At 35.7% G+C, this 21,116-nt stretch overlaps 7 protein-coding genes and 1 non-coding gene across 8 annotated transcripts; 3 read left to right on the forward strand and 5 right to left on the reverse strand. All coding sequences in view use genetic code 12, as the record gives it.

Moving 5' to 3' along the window:
* Positions 1-61: 61 nt before the first annotated feature.
* On the reverse strand, positions 62-955 carry DEHA2D10472g (DEHA2D10472p; the record flags this gene model as incomplete). Its single annotated transcript, XM_458921.1, has 1 exon — positions 62-955. The coding sequence occupies one exon, from the start codon at positions 953-955 to the stop codon at positions 62-64; it is 894 nt and encodes a 297-aa protein (XP_458921.1).
* Positions 956-1,125: 170 nt separating this feature from the next.
* On the forward strand, positions 1,126-1,207 carry DEHA2D10494r. The gene has a single exon. It is a non-coding gene; the product is annotated as a tRNA-Ser (tRNA).
* A 91-nt stretch (positions 1,208-1,298) lies between these two features.
* On the forward strand, positions 1,299-2,717 carry DEHA2D10516g (DEHA2D10516p; the record flags this gene model as incomplete). Its single annotated transcript, XM_002770248.1, has 1 exon — positions 1,299-2,717. One exon carries the CDS (start codon positions 1,299-1,301, stop codon positions 2,715-2,717), a length of 1,419 nt encoding a protein of 472 aa, XP_002770294.1.
* Positions 2,718-2,733: 16 nt separating this feature from the next.
* DEHA2D10538g (DEHA2D10538p) lies at positions 2,734-4,143 on the reverse strand (the record flags this gene model as incomplete). Its single annotated transcript, XM_458924.1, has 1 exon — positions 2,734-4,143. One exon carries the CDS (start codon positions 4,141-4,143, stop codon positions 2,734-2,736), a length of 1,410 nt encoding a protein of 469 aa, XP_458924.2.
* Positions 4,144-4,187: 44 nt separating this feature from the next.
* On the reverse strand, positions 4,188-7,715 carry DEHA2D10560g (DEHA2D10560p; the record flags this gene model as incomplete). The annotated part of the gene is made up of 1 exon (XM_458925.1): positions 4,188-7,715. One exon carries the CDS (start codon positions 7,713-7,715, stop codon positions 4,188-4,190), a length of 3,528 nt encoding a protein of 1,175 aa, XP_458925.2.
* Positions 7,716-7,964: 249 nt separating this feature from the next.
* Positions 7,965-8,570, forward strand: DEHA2D10582g (DEHA2D10582p; the record flags this gene model as incomplete). The annotated part of the gene is made up of 2 exons (XM_458926.2): positions 7,965-7,967; positions 8,124-8,570. The coding sequence occupies 2 exons, from the start codon at positions 7,965-7,967 to the stop codon at positions 8,568-8,570; spliced, it is 450 nt and encodes a 149-aa protein (XP_458926.2).
* A 286-nt stretch (positions 8,571-8,856) lies between these two features.
* Positions 8,857-19,155, reverse strand: DEHA2D10604g (DEHA2D10604p; the record flags this gene model as incomplete). The annotated part of the gene is made up of 1 exon (XM_002770249.1): positions 8,857-19,155. One exon carries the CDS (start codon positions 19,153-19,155, stop codon positions 8,857-8,859), a length of 10,299 nt encoding a protein of 3,432 aa, XP_002770295.1.
* A 165-nt stretch (positions 19,156-19,320) lies between these two features.
* Positions 19,321-20,919, reverse strand: DEHA2D10626g (DEHA2D10626p; the record flags this gene model as incomplete). Its single annotated transcript, XM_458927.1, has 1 exon — positions 19,321-20,919. One exon carries the CDS (start codon positions 20,917-20,919, stop codon positions 19,321-19,323), a length of 1,599 nt encoding a protein of 532 aa, XP_458927.2.
* Positions 20,920-21,116: the final 197 nt, after the last annotated feature.

The raw sequence follows: 21,116 nt of genomic DNA on the forward strand, positions 1-21,116 counted from the left end.
TTCTTACTTTAACTTAGTCAATCATTTCATCATTAAATAATTTTTAGTCAAACCGAGAATGTCAATTTTGCTTGTTCAATTTTTCATCAGCCCATGTAGGCAAAACGAAACAAGCTTCATGGATCTTTTTGTTATAGTATTTCAAATTCTTTCTAACGAATTCATCGTCCCAGTCGAATCTGAGTGGCTTAGTAACGTTAGCATTTGGATCCTTAGAACAAACCATGAAACCAATTGAACCAGAAGGATAAGTTGGGATCATTGTGTAACCATATTCAGCAACTGGGAAGATTTCCTTACAATCTTTCTTCAATCTTGAAATAATTTCCATATGTAAGAAGATGTTTTCAGCTTGAGTGGTGATAACACCCTTTTCAGTTAAGGCATCCTTCAACAATCTGAAATATGGCTTTTGGAACAACGATTCAGCTGGACCTTCTGGATCAGAAGAGTCAGTGATAATGACATCGAATTGGTTCTTGTACTCAGCTAAGAATTTGAAACCATCTCCAATATGAACCTTGGTTCTTGGGTTCTTGTAAGATTGAGACATTTCTGGCAAGTATTTCTTTGAAACTTCAATAACTGTTTCATCAATGTCACATAACCAAGCTTCTTCAATGGATTCGTGCTTCAAGATTTCTCTCAAAACACCACCGTCCCCACCACCAATAACCAAAGCCTTCTTTGGGTTAGGGTGGGAGTTAAGAGCCAAGTGAGCGATCATTTCTTGATAAGAAAATTCATCCCTTTCAGTACATTGGATGCAGTCATCCAATACTAAAACGTTACCGTAGTCAGTAGATTTGAAAACTAACACATCTTGGTACTTGGATTTCTCAACATGTAATACTTTTTCAACTTTCAACGACATAGCTTGTCCAGGCCACATTGTGTCTGAAATTTCGGCGAACCATCCATCTTTGATGGAAGGGTGAGTTAATTCTTGAGCCATTGTTACTTTGACTGCTCTTGTTGTAGAATAAGCGAATAATCAATATACTTGAGTAGAAAAATTTTATTGCTACCGCAATAGTTGAACAAGCGAAAATTGAATATTCATATATCATGAGATATTGAGTAAACATTTCTTAAAGGCTATCATTGAATTTTATTTCTAAATTAGGCACAATGGCCGAGCGGTTAAGGCGAAAGACTTGAAATCTTTTGGGATTTTCCCGCGCAGGTTCGAGTCCTGCTTGTGTCGTTATTTTTTTTCCTGATATCTACCCTTCAGCGAACAGTTAAGCTTCTCTACTGAAGGTAATCATTTCTTTTTTTTTTGACTAACATTGGTTATGGAGGAGTTTCAATTCATCAAATACAAAGGTTTTGACCATGTTTTCAAATACTCTGGACCATGGTTATGGTGGTTGGTAGGATTTTATCTTTGTCTTCCAATATTGGCTTACACCTTATTACCATATTTAACAATGAATGGAACTATTTCAGGTAAAAGAAAAACTGTATCTATATTTGTGTTGGGTGACTTGGGTCACTCTCCAAGGATGTGCTATCATGCAAAGTCGTTCTCCAAGCTCGATTACTATGTTAACTTGTGTGGATACTTAGAAGAACAGCCGCCATTTGACATTATAGATGACATCAATATTGATATATATCCTATTACTGTTACGAAAAACACGTCAAATTTACCGTTTATTTTGTTTGCAGCAAAGAAAATGGTAGTTCAATTCTTCCAGTTATTGAAGCTATTGCTGGATTTCCGTGGTACAGACTACGTTTTGATTCAAAATCCACCGTCAATTCCAATTCTTCTAATTGTATTGGCATACATAAAAGTATTTAGTAGGAAAACGAAATTAATTATTGATTGGCACAATTTGAATTACACTATATTGAATTTAAAGTTTCAGAATTTGAAGCATCCGTTGGTTAGAATTTTGAAGACGTATGAAAGGGTTTTAGGACAATTTGCTGACTATAATATTACCGTCACTAGACAAATGAAAGAATTCTTGATAAAAGAGTTCAATTTCAATAAGAAAAAGATAATCACTCTACATGATAGACCAGGAGAACAATTTAAGCCTTTAGAATCATTGGGTGTTACAAAGCAAGAAATCCTAGAATCTCATGATATTTTTAGAGACATTCAAAATATTTCTAAGTACAAGATTTTGGTCAGTTCAACGTCCTTCACCCCGGATGAAGACTTTAATTTATTATTAAGTGCATTGAATCAATATGATAACTCTTTAGCCGAAAGAGGATTGCCTCCAATTTTAATTATAATTACCGGGAAGGGTCCTTTAAAGAGTCAATTCTTACAAAAAGTAAAACAATTGAACTTTCTGGATAATGTCATTATTAAAAATGCTTGGCTTTCATCGGAAGATTACCCGTTGATTTTATCTGTGGCTGATTTAAGCATTTCTTTACATACATCTTCTAGTGGTATCGACTTGCCAATGAAAATTGTTGATTTTTTTGGCTGTGGCATTCCTGTTATAACATTACGTTTTCCTGCCATAGGAGAATTAGTCACGCATGGAACAAACGGATTAATTACTAAATCAGACAAGGATTCAAGTGTAAATGAATCTCAGGAAATTTATAGGTTATTGACCGAAGCATTCAAGAACGATGAATTATTAGATAAGATTAAGCAAGGGGCATTAAAAGAAAGCAACCTCAGGTGGGAAGAAAATTGGAATAATAAAATGGGAAAGCGCTTTGAATACTCTACTGATTGAATGTTAGCATGCTACTCTATATACATTTATCTAGAATATAACCTTTAATTTGTTCGATATAATCCTGATCATTTTCATCTTTCATCAATTTCGTATAACTTGAATTTTCATTTGTCCAAAATCGAAAGCCACAATCCTGATAAGCGTCAAGATATTTATGATCAGGAATCAAATCCCATTCTTCACAGTCTTCTTCACCAAGGGCAATACTAGTAAGATAAGTCCAACACTTCGCAGTTTCGGTGTGGTTGTAACCCCCTCCACCCAATATCATGACGGAAGTAGTACCAACAGCATTCAATAGAAAACTTAACACCTTTCCATAACCTTTTATTGTCATATTCCACTCCTTATGTTCGTCCGTTGATAGACCATCACATCCAGCTTGAATCACTAATACATCAGGCAGAAAGTTCTTGATAAGGGGAAGGACTATCTCTCGTACAATTCGTAACATATTGCTATCACCCAACCCCCTCATAACAGGTATATTAACCTTTGTTTTCTGTGTGGTTGACAAGGACCCCGTCCCGGGATAAAAACCGATATCATACCTATGTATGGAGCAAGTCATAACATTTTTAGAAAATTCAAATGCAGATTCAACTCCATCTCCATGATGCAAATCTAAATCAAGATAAAATATTCTTCGATAATTACGACGTAAGACATTAATGGATAGCACAATATCATTTATATAGCAGAAGCCCGCTGCTTTGTTTTTCTTGCAGTGATGTCTACCGCCATACCAATTTATCACTATATTCTGTGCCCTGTTATCTTTCCTTTCTTTGGTTAGCCTAGTCGCTGCTTGAATACTTGATGCGGCAACCAAATTCACATATTCTGACATAAACGGAAATATATAGCAATCGTGTAGTAAACCGTAGGTTTCAAGCTCTGCATTATCTTCTTCTTGAGTTTCTGCATCTTCAAACGGTGTTATTTCATCAAAGGAGTCACTCAATTCCAGCCCGCTATCATTCGAATCACTCTCCTGTTTTCTATTATACTTCTCTCCAAGTTCGTTCCCCAATTTAACTATATCAATATTTTCCTCGGGTGCTAGCGCCGGAACTTTTGGTGTATCTTTGAACTCTCCAATTTGTAAAGCCTCCTGTATCCTTTTTAAGCCTGGTGAATTAACATCAATATATGATCTTTTTTTTAGTAATACAAATAGGAATTGTTTCCCGTGAAAAGACTCTAAATCCTGTCTTTTAATTCGTGTCACCCCAATTATATCTTGACATTTACGGTCTAATTCATAAGCTTTGATTAAAGAAGTTACTAACGACAGTCTACCCTTATTTGCTGGAAGTAGATCTACTATTTCAGATAAGGGTTCGGATGAAGTAATCCATACTTTCCTGGCTATTGTTACATCTGTTGGCTCCTTCGAATTGACATTATTTTCGAATAACATTAGTTAAAATCTGTATTTTGATATTATATAAAATTTCGCGTCCATTAAATAATCGTATCTATATAATTATGAGTACAGTACTCATTTATTACTGGAACAATGTATTTAGTTATTACAGTATTCCAGTCATTGATTGCCAATTTTACAAGCAGATCGTCCTTCTGGCTGCTTCGCTTTACTTTTTGTATAGAATTTTGATATTCTAGATTGCAACGCAAGCATTTGACCAAATTCAAGCATCTACTCAAATTGTCTTGTTTTAGTAGCTCTCTTAGATAATCTGTAAATATCTGTACGTCATCTAAATGTGGACCACCCTGATTTAATGACATAAAAACCCATCCATCTATAGATTTGCTAATTTCAAAAAATGAGCCCCCTTGGTTTAAAAATAGTGGGGCATTAATCAACTTTGGTTGCATCGAAATCCATTGTTGAGTAATTTTGAATTGACCAACACTATTCTTTTTCTTGTATTTCCTATCCATCTTCTCTCTCATTGGAGTTAAATCAAAGTTCTTAATTTTGTTTTTATACTCTAAGTCCTTCAAAACTGCTGTTTTAATAGACGACGGTAATTCGTTCAAAACTGAATCATCATATGACCCGGAATCGTTGTAAACATTTGACGTTTGTTTTTTAACAGGAGATGGTGATGTCGAAACCTTCTTTCTCTTTCTGGGTGATTTTGACGGTGATCTAGTTGGCGATTCTATAACTCGAACATATTTGGGAGGTCCCTTTAATTGAGAAGGTATCAATTGTTGCAAATATGCTTTAGGCTTTTTGAGGTCAGGCACAATACATATTTCCTCCTTTTTTGGACTTTTTCTTGGTTCTATAAATTGAGCATCCTTCTTCGAAATACCACGCCGAGAAAGCTCAGATTGTAGCTCGTTTTTTATTTCCTCGGGTAATTCATTAAATACTTCCCAATCAATATTCTCGTTTTCCAACCGATCATGATACTTCTTCACAGCAGATGGTTTGGCGGGCGTATCCTTTTCATGGAAGTTATTCCTTTTTACTTGATTAAAAGGTAATCTCATCTGCCTTATTTTTTTTAAATTCTCAACATCTTCGAGCTTATTCATGGTGATAGCGATACCACGTAGCTCTTTAACAGGAACATTAACCATTCTAAATAAAGCCTTTATTTCAGATCCCATAATACCCCAGTCATTAGTCGGAACACCCAATTTGGAAGATTTACTAACAAAATCACATAAGCCCATACCTAAATATTTTGGGGGGTCAATAGGTGCATCATGAGCCCTCTTGGCTAATCTTAATGTAATACTCGAACCACACATTCCTAATGAGATCAATCGTGAATACATTTCTTTAGATAAGTTCATCAAGAATGCTTCGACTTGAGGTACGGTATCGAATCTTATACCAAAATTAACATCAACGGAGACTGATTTTCGTCCGAGGACTGACTCGCTATTATTTAAATCTAGTTTAATACTTGAATTATCGATTCCTCTTGCAAATTGGTATAGCTTTGTACCGGTCTTCTTTCCAAAAATATTCATCAACTGTAATTCTGTGAATGGTTTTAAGTCCTTTATTAGTGGTTCTTGGCTAGACATGTCTTGGATTTCTTCTATTAATTTGTATTTAATACTGTTCCCAATACCTGGTAGATCTCTAACTGGAATATTATCTAAAAATTCATCAACCTTTTCGTGAAGATAAAATTGTCCGTTAGGTTTTGCCTTTTTCAAGGCTAGTTTGGCTAGTAAAACATTATGGGACGCCCCGACGCTAACAGAGCAATTTGTAAGGCTGAAAATACCTTTCCTTATTGTTTGTGAAAGCTCGTTGATAATATCCTCGCGTAACCTCCCACTTTCCAAGCAAAAGGAAGTTGCATCTAGCAATACCTCGTCAATCAGCACTGGGAATATATGGTCAAATATTCCACGAGAAATCAAATAATCATAAAATTTAGCCGAACATCTCTCATATGCATCAAAATCATAATCTAATTGAATTAATTCAGGACATAATTGTTTCGCTTTACCAGACCACATGCCGTTGCGAACTCCAAATTTTCTTGCTACATAATTACAACTGGCAATATCAGATGTACGTCCACCGTGAGTGACAGCAATTGGATCCTTGTTTATATCTAAATTAGGATGGTTCAAACATGAAGCTGTTGCAAAGAAGCAATCAAAATCTACATGTAGAATAGCCATTTTCTCGGAATTTTCTGGTATATGGCCCCGATTACCTTCATTTTGCTTCTTCTCGAGTACAACCTTTCTTAAGAACTTCAATCTGAGATCTGCCTTCCAGGTGCTTAAATGATGAAGTCTTGAATTTGCAAAAAAGTGCTTGAGGAAATCTGGATGCTTTGCATCCATCGCAATTTTCTGAATTCTAGAAACAACTTTGTCTGGTGCTTCTTTAATTGAGAGTTCTTTTTCTAACTCTGGGAGTTCATTCTCCTCCATGTCATCTTCAGGTTGCTCCGATAGAATTTTGTCAAGTATACTCTCATTATGCGACTCTTCTTCTTTTTCTTCTTTTTCCTCTTTTTCTTTATCTTCATATTGCACTTCTGATCCTTCTGTTTCTTCTCCCATTCCTCCTTTACTTTGATGATCTTCTATATCTTCCTCCGTTGCAAAATTTAATCGTTTTTGGCCGTACGACACATCTTGCATTAATCGGTAGTTAGTCCAATCTAGCAAATCATTCTGCTCAATGCAATCGATGATCCATTTGGCACGCACCACTCTATAGTTCTTGAATTCAATTCTTTTTCTGGGCGTTAGTCTATCACACACAATATGAGTAGCAGAACCTTTGCTTGATAAATAGCCTAGAAACTTTCCTCCGTGAAGAATTACTAGACGGTGGATTTCATTAATTGAAGGAACAGTATGGCCATTAACATGAATTACACAACCTTCGAATATAGGCTTACGTATCTCCATATTTTCATCTTGATTTTGATATTTTCTCCTTTCAAGGTCCCATCTGATATATTCTTTATCCGCCTTTTGCTGTTTTACATGCTTGTTATGGAAATAAGTAGCGTAATCCCCAAATTCGTGTTTCGGCAACATTTTACTCTCGTTTTCACTTCCTCCTTCAGAGCTATCTTCCACGTAATCGGCCACACGATCAACCTCCGATTGTCCCTCTTCGCTTTCGGCTGAAAGTACCTCTGGCACCGCAAAATTCCGTTCCGCTGGCCTATCTTCGCCCAGTCCCTGGTTCTTGTATCCACCACTACTAGCATGACTGATCTCAAGTAATTTACCTGTAAAACTCGTCCGTCTCGAATGTATATTCGCCAAAACATCATCCAATCCATCATCAAATGGATCTGAACTTAACGACACCATGCTCCTAAAACTGGAATTAACATCTTCCAAGACACCTTTTCCTGCTTCCACGGGAGTTGACTCATCCTGTATGTCATCTAAGACTATGCTGTGGCTTTTCAGCTCCTGTTGGCTCAAACTATTGATATGAGAAATCAACTGACTATCATCTAAACATCGTAAAAACCTTTGGTACTGACTACCATTTTCCTCATTTTCTTCACTCATCAAACATTAAAACAGCTCCTACTGTCCGTGCCACCTTCAAATTGTCCATATATACTATACGAACCACCTTGCAACCGTAATCAAAACTACCTTTGTCTGAAATCAGATCAGAAATATGGAATAATGCGGTCATGTGATTTATGGATTTTTTTTAATGAACAGCGCAAGTTAAACCTGTTGATGAATCAGAAGATAAACAAAAGATAAATAGACCAAAGAAGTTTAATAACGTTATTAGATTAATCCATAATGGTACGTAAAACGCGGTAGTTTGGTATTTTAATTATTGGAATAAGCAACGTAATGAATTTAAATTGAGTATTAAGAATTGAGATTAATACTATTGGTTGTTTCTATAAATAGAGGCGTTTATGATTGAAATAGAAGTACTAACTGAACTTATTCCAGGCTGAAAAATTATCTGAGCAACAAATCGCTGAATTTAAGGAAGCATTTTCCTTGTTCGATAAGGATGGAGATGGAAAAATCACGACTAAGGAATTAGGTACTGTAATGAGATCGTTAGGGCAAAACCCATCAGAAAGTGAATTGACTGACATGATTAATGAAGTTGACGTCGACAGTGATGGATCTATTGATTTCCCAGAATTTTTGACCATGATGGCTAGAAAGATGAAAGATACCGATTCAGAGGCTGAAATTGCAGAAGCTTTTAAAGTTTTCGACAGAAACGGAGATGGTAAGATCAGTGCTGCTGAATTAAGACATGTTTTGACCTCCATTGGTGAAAAATTATCCGATGCTGATGTCGATCAAATGATTAGAGAAGCAGATGTTAACAACGACGGTGAAATCGATATTCAAGAATTTACTCAATTATTATCTACTAAATAGATCCTTTTCAATTGTTTGGCGTGTTTATTTCCTGGTTTTACATTGTCGTCATGATACTTAGTTCCTTATTTGCTACTATTATCTTTTAGATTGGTAGTTATTCTCTATTTATGTTTTATAGTTTTAGGTATGTATCCTTTTAATTTGTTGACTTCATTGAACTATGTATTTTCTATAGGATACCTACCGCCGAAAGATTACATCTAAATTATTTAATTCGAATAAACAACACATTGATTAATATATAGCGATATACAGCACTTGGAGTATATTTAACAATTTAAAATTAATTTCTTAATGAATGAAACCGCCCTATTTTACCCGATGATGGACTTCTTAGTATATTAGGAGGGGTGGACGATATCCTTGGTCTAGGAAGAGCATGACGATCACCAATATCGTAGAGACCATCCTTATTATTTCCCGATTTATCACCCTCTTCAAAATGATCATTATCAAAGGTCAAATCGTCAACATTTCTGTTAATTAAATAACGCAAAGCATTATACCATATATTATGGCGTTGTCTTGTAGCACATGTTATTTTAATTGATCTATTCTGGGAATGAACAATAATACTTTTATGGTATAAACCTGTTGGCAAAGGATTATTGTCTTCAACGCTTTGAACACCAATGATCGCAGCTGCTCGAGTTTTAAGTTCAGCCGGGTTGGTAAGTACAGGATTCGATGACGACCAGTAAAGTGTTAACGAATATGGATGAACCCAGAAATATCTTTCATGACGACTCTCTGAAATTGAGCTCAATGGGCCTAAACGGCGATAGTACTTGAATAAATATTCTCCAATAACAACTTGTGTAATTGCCGGTATCATAGATTTATCAGTTAATGAAACGTTTGTTGCCATTGAGAGAACACCAGTAGTGTGAAGTGAATCACTAATACTGTTGACATTGGAATAATGTGACAAATTGGATCTGATTGAATTGGATGCGGTTAAGGTGTTCATTTGCTTATGGTACGAACCGGTTGACCCAAATGATGGAGGACTCTTTATGTTTCCTCCTGGTGGTGGTTGCGAAAATTTTGAGACTAAATTCATTTCAGGACTTCCACTGTTTGATTTTGGAACAGCCTGTAAAGTATCCGTATGAGTATATCCACGTTTCTCTGCATACTTCTTGAAAGTTTCATCGGAAACTTTTTCAATGCACAAAGAATCGTTTCTTGTTAATTTGTTATAATAAGTCGTCGGTATCACTGTCACCTTGTTCACATCAGCAGTCCTTGAAACTGTAGTTGCAACAAAGGCAGATTTCGGTACACATAAAAGTCCTAATTTTCTACCAACTTCAGTCAACTTATCCTTATCTTCTACTACTCTCGATAACTTTTCATACTTGGCAAAATCGTCTTCTGTAATAACTGATAACCCTAATTCGGAAGCCACTGAAGTAAGCTCAGCCACCGACAAATTTATCGGAGGAGGATTTTTACCGATATTGGCAAGCGATTTCAATTCATGATAATCTTTCTTTTCTAATAAAACCATATCAATTTCTGACAGCTTGTTAATTAATGCTTCTTTACTAAAATCTGACTCTGAATTTCTACCCAAATTAAATATTTGGAAATCTTTTTCTGCAATGCTTTGCTTCATCTTCAATATATCAACCTCTGGTACTAATGTGAGAGATAACTCTTTCGCCTGGTCTCGCAAGCGTTGTTCGCACAATCTTGGGTTTGAAAGCTCTTCATATTCTTGTTTGGAGATCACAACCATATCAATATTTGCTGCCTTTTTAGTCAACTCATCTGCATCAAAGTCTCCAGTCAGATCGCTTCTACTGATACCGCTATACAAGTCCGGAACTGGTGCAGCCTTCTCTATAGAGATCTCCCCAGAGCTTACTCTATAACCACGATTTTCTGCCATTTCAATAATCTCTGCGTCTGACACGTCTCTTAGTTTATCATCAATAGCCTTTTCGATAGATTCAAATTCCTCAATTGGCATGATATGTAGACCACACTCTCGTGCTTTTGCTGAAAGAAATTCAGGAGTAGGCTTGTTCATTTGTGATTTCAAATTTTCATATTCAGCCTTGTCAATGGCTACTAAACCAAGAGATTTAACTTTTTCATCGAAAGGTTGATTGGCTACAGACAGCAATTGCTCGTATTCTTCAATTGATAAGACTGTTAACCCATTCAACAATGCATTGTTTTTGATGCTTTCAATTGACGGCTTGTTAGCTCTGACTAATAAGTCATTATATTCTTCCGGACAAATTATTTTCTTATCTGATTCTTTTGCATGCTCTTCCAATGATCTATTCGCAACAGATTTCAAGCTATCATACTTCTCTGCTTCAACGATTCTATGTCTTTGAGAATACGCCTTCTCCATTAAGTATTCTAATGATGGATTTGCTATATTTCCTTGCAATTTATCAAATTCAGAGATTGATATGATTCGTTGCTTTCTACTTGCAGCTTTAAGTTCCAATGGCTCCTCCATTGACTTACGTAACTCATCTAATTCCTTCGAATCTATAATAGAGAATCCACGAAGGTTTGCCTTTTCCAAGATATAGTCTAATGAAGGTGATTCAAGTTTTTGATATTCTTCCAATGTTAGCAACTTTAGATTTGCAGCCTCGGCCTTCAGAGTTAGTGGTTCAATTGCACTTTTCTCTAAATTCTTAAATTCGTCAATCGGAATAATCTTCATTTGTACTTTAGCAGCCTTATCTTCTATAGACTCAGAAGCAACTTTTTGTAACTCCTCCAAATCTTTTGCTCCAATCAACTTCAATGACAATTTATCGGCCCTGTTCTTAATTGACTCATTAGCTTTGCTCTCTAAGTCTATAAATTCTGGGCGGCTTATTACAATATGTTCTCGCTTTTCAGCCTTTTCTTTAATATGATCCAATGAAGGGCTATCTATTACACTTTTGAGTTCAGCTAATTCTCCAGTCAAAATTAGGGAATGATCATATTTTAGAGATTTCTCTTTAAGATGATCTAAACCTGGATCGTTAGCCTTATCACGTAAATCTTCGTACATAGATGTCTCTATGATCGTTTTGTTTAAAACATTGTTTTTATATTCGGCAGCTTCATCATTCAACTTCTCATATTCACTCTTAGGCACAACTAAGTGGTCGTGGATCTTCAGCTTCTCGGAAAGACTCTCCAACGTAGGGGTTTCGACCTGCTTCTTCAAAGTCTCATATTCACTCTTAGGCACAACTAAGTGGTCGTGGATCTTCAGCTTCTCGGAAAGACTCTCCAACGTAGGGGTTTCGACCTGCTTCTTCAAAGTCTCATATTCACTCTTAGGCACAACTAAGTGGTCGTGGATCTTCAGCTTCTCGGAAAGACTCTCCAACGTAGGGGTTTCGACCTGCTTCTTCAAAGTCTCATATTCACTCTTAGGCACAACTAAGTGGTCGTGGATCTTCAGCTTCTCGGAAAGACTCTCCAACGTAGGGGTTTCGACCTGCTTCTTCAAAGTCTCATATTCACTCTTAGGCACAACTAAGTGGTCGTGGATCTTCAGCTTCTCGGAAAGACTCTCCAACGTAGGGGTTTCGACCTGCTTCTTCAAAGTCTCATATTCACTCTTAGGCACAACTAAGTGGTCGTGGATCTTCAGCTTCTCGGAAAGACTCTCCAACGTAGGGTTGTCAATCTGTTCCATTAGTTTGTTGTAATCAACAGATGAAATCGGCTTTATGTTTTGTCTTTTAGCTTTAACTTCGAATGGTTCATTGAAAGACGAAATTAAGTTGTCATATTTCTCTTGGGGCACCGCCACATAATCATACCTATCCAACTTTTCAGTAATATGTTCTAACGAAGGTGACTCCACTTTCTCGATCACTTTCTGTAAGTTTTCTTTGAAAATACCGGTTTGACCCTTTTCAAGCGCCTTCGCGTCCATCTTCATATTCATACCAAAATGACACCATAATGCATCTAAGTCTGACATTGGTAAAGCAAGCATACTTGATTCTTTCGCAATTTCATGAACTGTCTTTTTAGAATGTTCTTTGAGCTTGCTGTATTCATCGTTGGTTATCATCACCATATCTAATACTTCTGCCTTTCCTGACAAGTATGAAGTAGATGGTGATGCGATTTCTTCTGTCAATTTATTGAATTCTTCGACAGAAAGTACCACCATACCAAGCTCTTCGGCCTTTTGATGAATAGGCTTCTCTGCATCATAATATAATTTACTCAAATCTGACGAAGGAATTACGGTGTAGCCATAATGTTCAGCTTTTCTAGTAATATGTTCAATACTTGGGTTATCGATACTCTTTTCCATCAAACCATAGTCTTCAATACTAATAACTTTCATATTTTCCTCATTTGCTCTGTCAATCAAAGATTTATTCGCATTCTTCAATAATGAAGAATGTTCATTTTTAGGTAAAACAATATGATCAAGTAACATGGCTTTTTCGGAAACATGTTCAAGAGTAGGACTTGTGACTTGTAAATTCAAAGCATCGTATTGACTGCTTTCCATCACAGTTAATCCTATTAATGACGCAACTAAATGTAAATGAGATTCATCCGGATGATGAGCTAATCTAACTAGGTCATCATGTTCGCTTTGATTCAATAAAACAAATCCGATTGATTTCGTTTTGTCTTGTAAATAATCTTTTGATGGGTTTAAAACTTTTTCATTTAATTCATCAAATTCACCTTGAGGTATCATAGTATACCCGTTGTTTGATGCCTTCTCTGTTAAGAATGAAATCGATGGCGAGGAAATAGTTTCTTGGAAATTGTCATATGTGGACTTTTCGATACCAATAAGTCCGATTTTGGAAACATACTCAAGTATTTTTTCACGACTTGGGTTGTTTATGTCTTTGTATTCATCCTTATTCAAAATAACTAGCTCCTTACTTTCACCTTTTTGTCTTATGAAATCAATACTTGGGTTATCAATCTTTTCTCTGATATCTTTATAATCATACTCTGGAATTAAGCGATGTTCATTCTTGTTTGAATGCTGTATAAGAAATTCTAAAGAAGGCGAATTAATACTTCTTTCCATCTCAATAAACTGTTGTTTAGGAAGTATTACATGGTTTTGCTTCTCAGCGTGCTCTGTTAACAACTTTATAGTTGGATTTTCAAGCAGACTTTGCATTTCAATCAAATCTTCTTTCTTTATTAATTCGTAGCCAGAATGAGAGGCCGACTTGACAATGGTGTCAAAATCTAAATCACTTGAGTTATTTCGAGGCTCACATATTTTAGAAAGTAGCTGATCATGTTGATTCTTCGTTAAAGCTACCATTCCGACTAAAGAAGCCTTTTCAATAAGATGGTTTTTATTTGGTTTATTCGCTTTCAATGAAATCTCGTTATACTTTTCGTCTGATATAGCTACTAATCCATATGATCGAGCATTTTTCAATATGAAATCTTTAGGATTACTTATAGTTTCATTATATTCGTCATGTTTTTGTTTAGATAACAACACAAAACCATGACTACTGGCATGTTTTTCAATCATTTTCTTGTTTGGATTAAGTAATTCTCCATATTTCTGTTCTGGTATCGAAAGGAAACCTATCTTCTTGGCTAGCGTATTTATACGTTCCTCAGATGGATTATTCGCTAATTTTTCCAACTTGTTAAAGTCTTCATTAGCAATAACAACATGCCCCTTCTTTGTTGCAAGCTTCTCAATATGAGAAAGAGAAGGGTCGTTCGCCAACTCCATCAAAGTATTATGCTTATCATGTTTGATAGCAATCATTCCAGCCTTTGAAGCCGCTTCTTTGATGAATTCAGAATTTGGGTTATTGCAAAGTTGCAATAATTTATCATGCTGGTCCTTCTTCATGGTGACAAGTCCTAATTTTCTTGCACATAAATCAATATGCTTACTGTTAGGATTATTGGCTAAATTTACGAGGTCATTGTGTTGAGATTTACTCAAGGTTGTCAAATTCAATTTGGATGCTAATTCTGAAACTTGCTCTTTTGTTGGTTTATTTGCCAATGCCTCTAATTTCTTATGATCTTCCTTCTTGAGAATTGTACATCCCATAGCTTCAGCTCTCAATTGAATACATTCAAGAGATGGCTTATCTGCCCTGTTCTGTAAGTCTTTATATTCGGATTCATCTAAAACTCTCAAATTATTAGCAGACGCCTTTTGTTTTATACTGTCAACCAGTGGATTATTTGAAGATTTCACTAATATCTCATAATCAGTATTCTGCATAATAGTTAGTCCCAACTCCTTTGTTTTTTCAGTTAGATCATCTAAAGTTGGGTGGTACGCCATTTTTTGTAATTTTTCATGATCTTTTATAGACATTATGGTCATATCAAGATCCCTAGACTTTAATTTTACATGTTCAATGGAAGGTTTATGAGCCAATTCATCCAACTTGTTATGTTCTTCAATTGTTAAAGTAGTTAATCCATTTTCGGCAGCTTTCTGCTTCAAATAATCAAGAGATGGCTTTTTCAGCTGTTCTACCATATCGTTGTATTCTTTAGCTTCCAAAATAATCAAACCTATTTCTTTCGCCTTAACTTCAAGTTGCAATTTGGTAGGTCTATGGAAAAAGTCTGATAATTCTTTATGATCCAGAACGGTGAGACATACTAAACCGACAGCATTAGATTTAGAAATAATATGATCAGCAGTAGGCTCATTAGCCAAGCTCTTCAAAGTTGTGAATTCTTTGCTGTCCACTGCAACCAAACCCTTCTTACCAGCGCTATTTTCGATTTCTTTAATTGTTGGGCTTTCGATTTTTTGACGTAGCTTTTTATGTTCCGGTTTATGTAAAACTACATAGTTTAACAAATCTGCCTTTTCTTTAATATACTTAATAGATGGATTACTTGCAATGTTCTCTAACTCCTTAAATTTATTTTCTTTAGTTACCACATACCCAATTGATTCTGCTTTAGAAATAAGATGTTGAATAGGTGGTTCCTCTGCTAACTTCTTTAAATCAGAAAGCTCTTCTTTCTTGATTGCTGAATAACCTAAGTTGTCTGCTTTAGAAATAAGATGTTGAATAGGTGGTTCCTCTGCTAACGTCTTTAAATCAGAAAGCTCTTCTTTCTTGATTGCTGAATAACCTAAGTTGTCTGCTTTAGAAATAAGATGTTGAATAGGTGGTTCCTCTGCTAACGTCTTTAAATCAGAAAGCTCTTCTTTCTTGATTGCTGAATAATCTAAGTTGTCTGCTTTAGAAATAAGATGTTGAATAGGTGGTTCCTCTGCTAACGTCTTTAAATCAGAAAGCTCTTCTTTCTTGATTGCTGAATAACCTAAGTTGTCTGCTTTAGAAATAAGATGTTGAATAGGTGGTTCCTCTGCTAACTTCTTTAAATCAGAAAGCTCTTCTTTCTTGATTGCTGAATAACCTAAGTTGTCTGCTTTAGAAATAAGATGTTGAATAGGTGGTTCCTCTGCTAACTTCTTCAACTCGTTGTAGTCGCTCACTTTTGTGGCCACATATCCAGAATCTTTAGCCTTTGAATTAATATGATTAATAGAAGGCTTATGTGCCAATAGATAAAGGTCATCAAATTCTTCATTCTGAATAGTTTTGTAACCTAGCAATTTCGCTTTTTCTGAGAGGTGGTCAATATGAGGCTCGTTGGCCAATAAATCTAGCTTCTTGTAATCATCGATAGGAATTAATTGATGACCGTGGAGTACCGCTTTGCTCTTTATGTGATCAATTGGTGGATTGTGAGATAATTTGTCTAATTCTTCATGATCTTTCTTTGCTACAATTGTATGCTCTGATGCGTCTGCGTGTGATTTAAGATGTTCTAAATCTGGCTCAAATGCTAACTTCAAAAGATTTTGATGCTCATTATGTTCCATTATGTCATAGCCTTGTTTTGAAGCTTGGGCTTCAAGAAATCCTAATGTAGGATTATTCGAAATTGACTCAAGTGTTTTATAGTGCTTTTCCTCTACAAGCACAAGATCTCTATCCTTAGCTTTCTGCTCCATATATTCTAAAGATGGAGCATTCTTCTCTTCTATCAACATGTTGTATTGCTCTTTTTCAACAAGAATATTACCAAATACTTCAGCTTTATTTCTTATATGGGCTATAGAAGGCTCGTGAGCTGCTTTGAATAGATCAGTATATTCTTCTTTTGTTAAAGTAATCAATCCATGTTCTTCAACCTTTGATTTAACGTGGCTCAAACTAGGACTGTTAGCCAATTTATCTAATGTCAGATATTCTGAATTTTTTATAACCCTATAGTCTTTTTCTATTACTCGTTTAATATGATCTACCGGTGGAGAATTAATTAATTGTAGTGATCTATAATATTCGTCCTCAGCAATTAATTTGTAATTCAAATCGGCTGATTTTGAAGTTAAATGGTCAAATGTCGGATTATGAGCTAAAACGTTTAATTCAGCATAATCCTTGTCGGAACATAAGACAAATCCATATTCCTTGGCCATTGAAGTTAAAGTTTCAATCGAAGGACTGATAAGTTTAGCATGTTCTTCATTGCTCAAAACATTCAATTTATTTTCTTTCGCCTTTGACTTGATGTGATCAACGGACGGATTTTGCGCCAAGTTTACCAAATCGTCATAAAACTTAGAAGGCGATACTATCAATCCTAATTCGTTTGCTTTATTAGTAATATACGCTTTAGTTGGTTTTTCCAATTCAACTGTTAATTTTTGATAGTTCTCGTATGCATCATTCAGTAGAGCATGTAAGTTATAATCCTTACATTTTGAAATCAAATAATTCTGCGAGGGTTTATTATAATTAACGACCTTCTTATTCAATCGCTGAAGATCTTCTTTTTCAATTATTTCGTATCCAGACTCGGCTGCCTTTGAAGAAAGGTATTCCATATCTGGCTTATTATATGAATCATTAGTGTGCACCAAGTTTTCATGTTCATCAACAGGCAAGGTAACCAATCCTCTTGATTCCAATCTCTTTTTCATCTCATCTTCGTTCAAAAGTCTAGAATGTTCCTCCTTACTCATTATCATAAACCCTCTATCTTGAGCAATTTTAATGAAATCGTCCTTTGAAACAGATTGAGCTTCGTTCTTCATAAGTCCCTCATATTTATCATACAGTAACAAAATCAAATTATTCTCATTAGCGTAATCGTCTAATTGCTTCCTTGTAAAGCTAGTGTTCATCAATTCTTTGGACAAGCTTTCTTTTTGTCCTTGAGATGGTGACACGTCTTCATCAGAATCAGAAGAATCAGTAAGATATGGAGCATCGTTATCTCTTGATTTTATATCAGTATTAATATTCTTGAAAGACTCATCAGCAGAGTCAATAGTAGTGTTACCATGGTCCGTTGTATTAGGATTTAAGACCCGAGTAGGTGACCTACCTGCTGTTATATTATCGTCAAGGAAATCTTCCCACTTACCGCCGTCATTAGGATATTGACTATTGTTAGACTCATCGTCTAATATAATTAACTTGGAGTTCCTCTTTGAAGGAGACAATGCGATAGAGTTACGTTTAGACTCATTATACTCATTCTTAGTGCCTCTCTTTTTATTAACTCTCAGTTTTATCGGGGTTTGTATCTCATTGTCATCCTTATCGAATCTATATCTTAGTAATGAAGCCCTCAATTTGGCTATGGTTCTATTCGAATGGTTTAATGTTGCTCTCAATGTTTCTAATTCCAATGCAGGATTACTTGGGTCAGATACAGGTGGTATTTCAGGTTGTGATTCCTTTAATAAGCTATTGATATCTAAAGAATCCATCTCTGAATCTAAACTTTCATTATGGATTACCGCATCTTTAAGTTCTGAACGATCCATTGTCTCCATCTGGCTTGTATTTGACTTATCTACTCCAGATAATTTTATATGCAATTGATCATTTTCATCATTCAATTCGTCAATTCTGTCTGATAACTCCAAGATTTCTTTCTTGTATGTTGTTTTCAACTTATCGTAATCTTTGGATAGAGAGGCATTTTTCAATTGTAAATCGTCATTCTGATTTTGAATGTGGCTCAATTTTGCTAATTGTTCCTGGTTCAGTTTCAATAACTTTTCTTTGGTCCCACTTAAACTTGTGATCTTGTCGTTTAAACTCAATAAATTCGATTCCAATTCCCAATTTTTGTCCTTCAAGTCACTTTCGTTGTTGATCTGAAAATCCCGGGAATTCTGCAATGATGAGTTTTGATCCTTGTAAGCTTGAATTTCTAACATCGTAGTCTTCAATTTAGCCTTATATTTCTGGTTTTCCGCCGTCAACCTACGGCATTCACCAAGTAAATTTTCACTAAGTCCCACCACGAAATTCATGTCATTACCCTTTGTTTCAGGTCCTAACGCCGGTGTCGGATGTGGTACCGACGAACCTAACGATCCTGAAGGATTCAAACTCTTATTAGAAGCCTGATGAGTGAGATTCGACTGGTCACTCAATAATGGTAGATTTGGGGGTTGCTTTTCATTAGTCTTATTCAGTTCGGTTTTATTTTGGCTAGATTTGCTAAATAACCTTTTCTGAATATCTGAAAACTGTCCCCGAAGGTCCTCCTTTGAAGAAGGCGGTTTTTGTTTCAGAGACATTATCTCCTAGGGTATCAATATCTTAACGTGGTTTATAAGATATAATCTATATAGCAATCGCCTATGTGTTTGATCTGTATTTCAATTCATCAATAAATGTAAACAAGAAGTGCGCGGTTCAAAATAAATGAGCATTGATTAAAAATATGTACATGAGAGTTCTACTTAATTATTTGCGCTCTTCTGAGCTGCCTGAGCAGCTGCCTGGGCTCTCTTAGCCATGGTCTTCAGGAATAATTTGAGAACGAATGGAAGTAATAATGTAAATATTACCACCCAAGCAATGACAATTCCAAAGCTTCTTCCTAAATTGCCCTTATATGTATCGAATAGAATGACTTTTGTAATCTCGTAGGAATTATGAATAGGTAATCCATAACCATATCTGTAAAATTCGGGGCATAATGCAATTGGAGCAAAGGTTGGAGCAATATTTATAATAACCCAAAACAACATCCAAAATCCCATTAACGGAGGATATACCATAACACAGATAAGGGCCATGACTTCGTTGGCCATACCAACTGCCCACATTGTAAGGAATGTAATCATCCAGTATATTAAAAAGCCAGAGTTGCCAAAGGCCTTAGTGAAATCAACCTGAAATGCCAATGAGGGGAAGGAGAAAAATAAACTTATGACAAAGAACGAAAGAACAGAAGAAAGTATTCTGTAAACAACGAAATGCATGGGTTTGATATTTAACGAAGCAACACCCTTGTGTACATCCATGAAAAAGTTAACCTGGAAGAAAGTGATAATGATCATATAAATCAACCCAACTTGAGATGGAGCTGTTAAAACAGGATCGGTGAACGGGATTTTATCGATATATGTGAAGCTAATTGGCGTGGATAAAAGTTCGAGTGAGTTAGAATCGCTCAAGACGTCTGATCTTTCAGATGACGATAACTTGTTAGTTAACGACAAAGTCACATTAGCCAGTTTCTTCAACCACATTTGTTCAATAATCTTGATACTCGGGGTAACATACAGATTCATACTGAGAAAGTCCCTGCCCGTTTCGTAGTATGACAAAATGGTATTGTCTGTAACGTTATACGATGCATCACCCTCAGAAATCGCTTTGTATAAATTATATGATGCTTCAGGTTTCACATATATAGATGACCAATATTGTTGGTGATGTATAAGTCTTTGTACCTCGGCGTCAACATCATTCTTGTTCTTATCTGCTTGTTCCCGGATTTCTGATTGATTGAAAATGTGCCATTTACCATATGCCTTGGCAGCATCGGTATTTAATATTTCTCTAATGGTATTTCCAATGACGGGTTCAATTCCATCCACAGTATGGTCATCTTCAATTACCACCAACATATTCAAATTCTTGAGTCTCGAGTTTCTTTGGTAAAACGACCCCCAATATATCGAAAACATCCCCAATATCAATGAACTCATCAAAAGATAAATCAATGCATATTTTATAACAATACCCTTTCTTTGCTTACCCAATTTCTCATGGAAGAACGAATATTGTGATTGCACCTTCTCTAAAACAGTCAGATGTTTACTGTGTGTACTACCATGTGTACTATTGATACTGCGATTATCTTGATCTCTGAAATCACGTATTTCTCCTTCAGAATCTGAATAAAATTGTTCTTCCTCATCTTTAGCGTACGGCTGAGGACTAGAATTTTCTAACCTTTCTTGCCTTCTTGACATATCCTCGGAATAATCTGTATCCTTATGAATTCCTTCCAGAGTCTTGGATAAGGAGTTAATAGCAGGACTCTCCATTCTTTAATATTCAAATCTATTCAAAAATTACCAAAGGAGTAGGCCAGTCCCGTCTTATATATGATTAGAAATGGAAATGCTAACCTAATGCGGAAATGGGTGTTATTCCCGGTCCGCCTTATTTCCGCACTTCTAAACATGGACCATCATCGGCAGCAAATAGAAATTCCAAGGTTAGTCTTACATATTCTATTTCA

This window comes from Debaryomyces hansenii (assembly GCF_000006445.2).
Source record: "Debaryomyces hansenii CBS767 chromosome A complete sequence".
Classification (NCBI taxonomy): domain Eukaryota; kingdom Fungi; phylum Ascomycota; class Pichiomycetes; order Serinales; family Debaryomycetaceae; genus Debaryomyces; species Debaryomyces hansenii.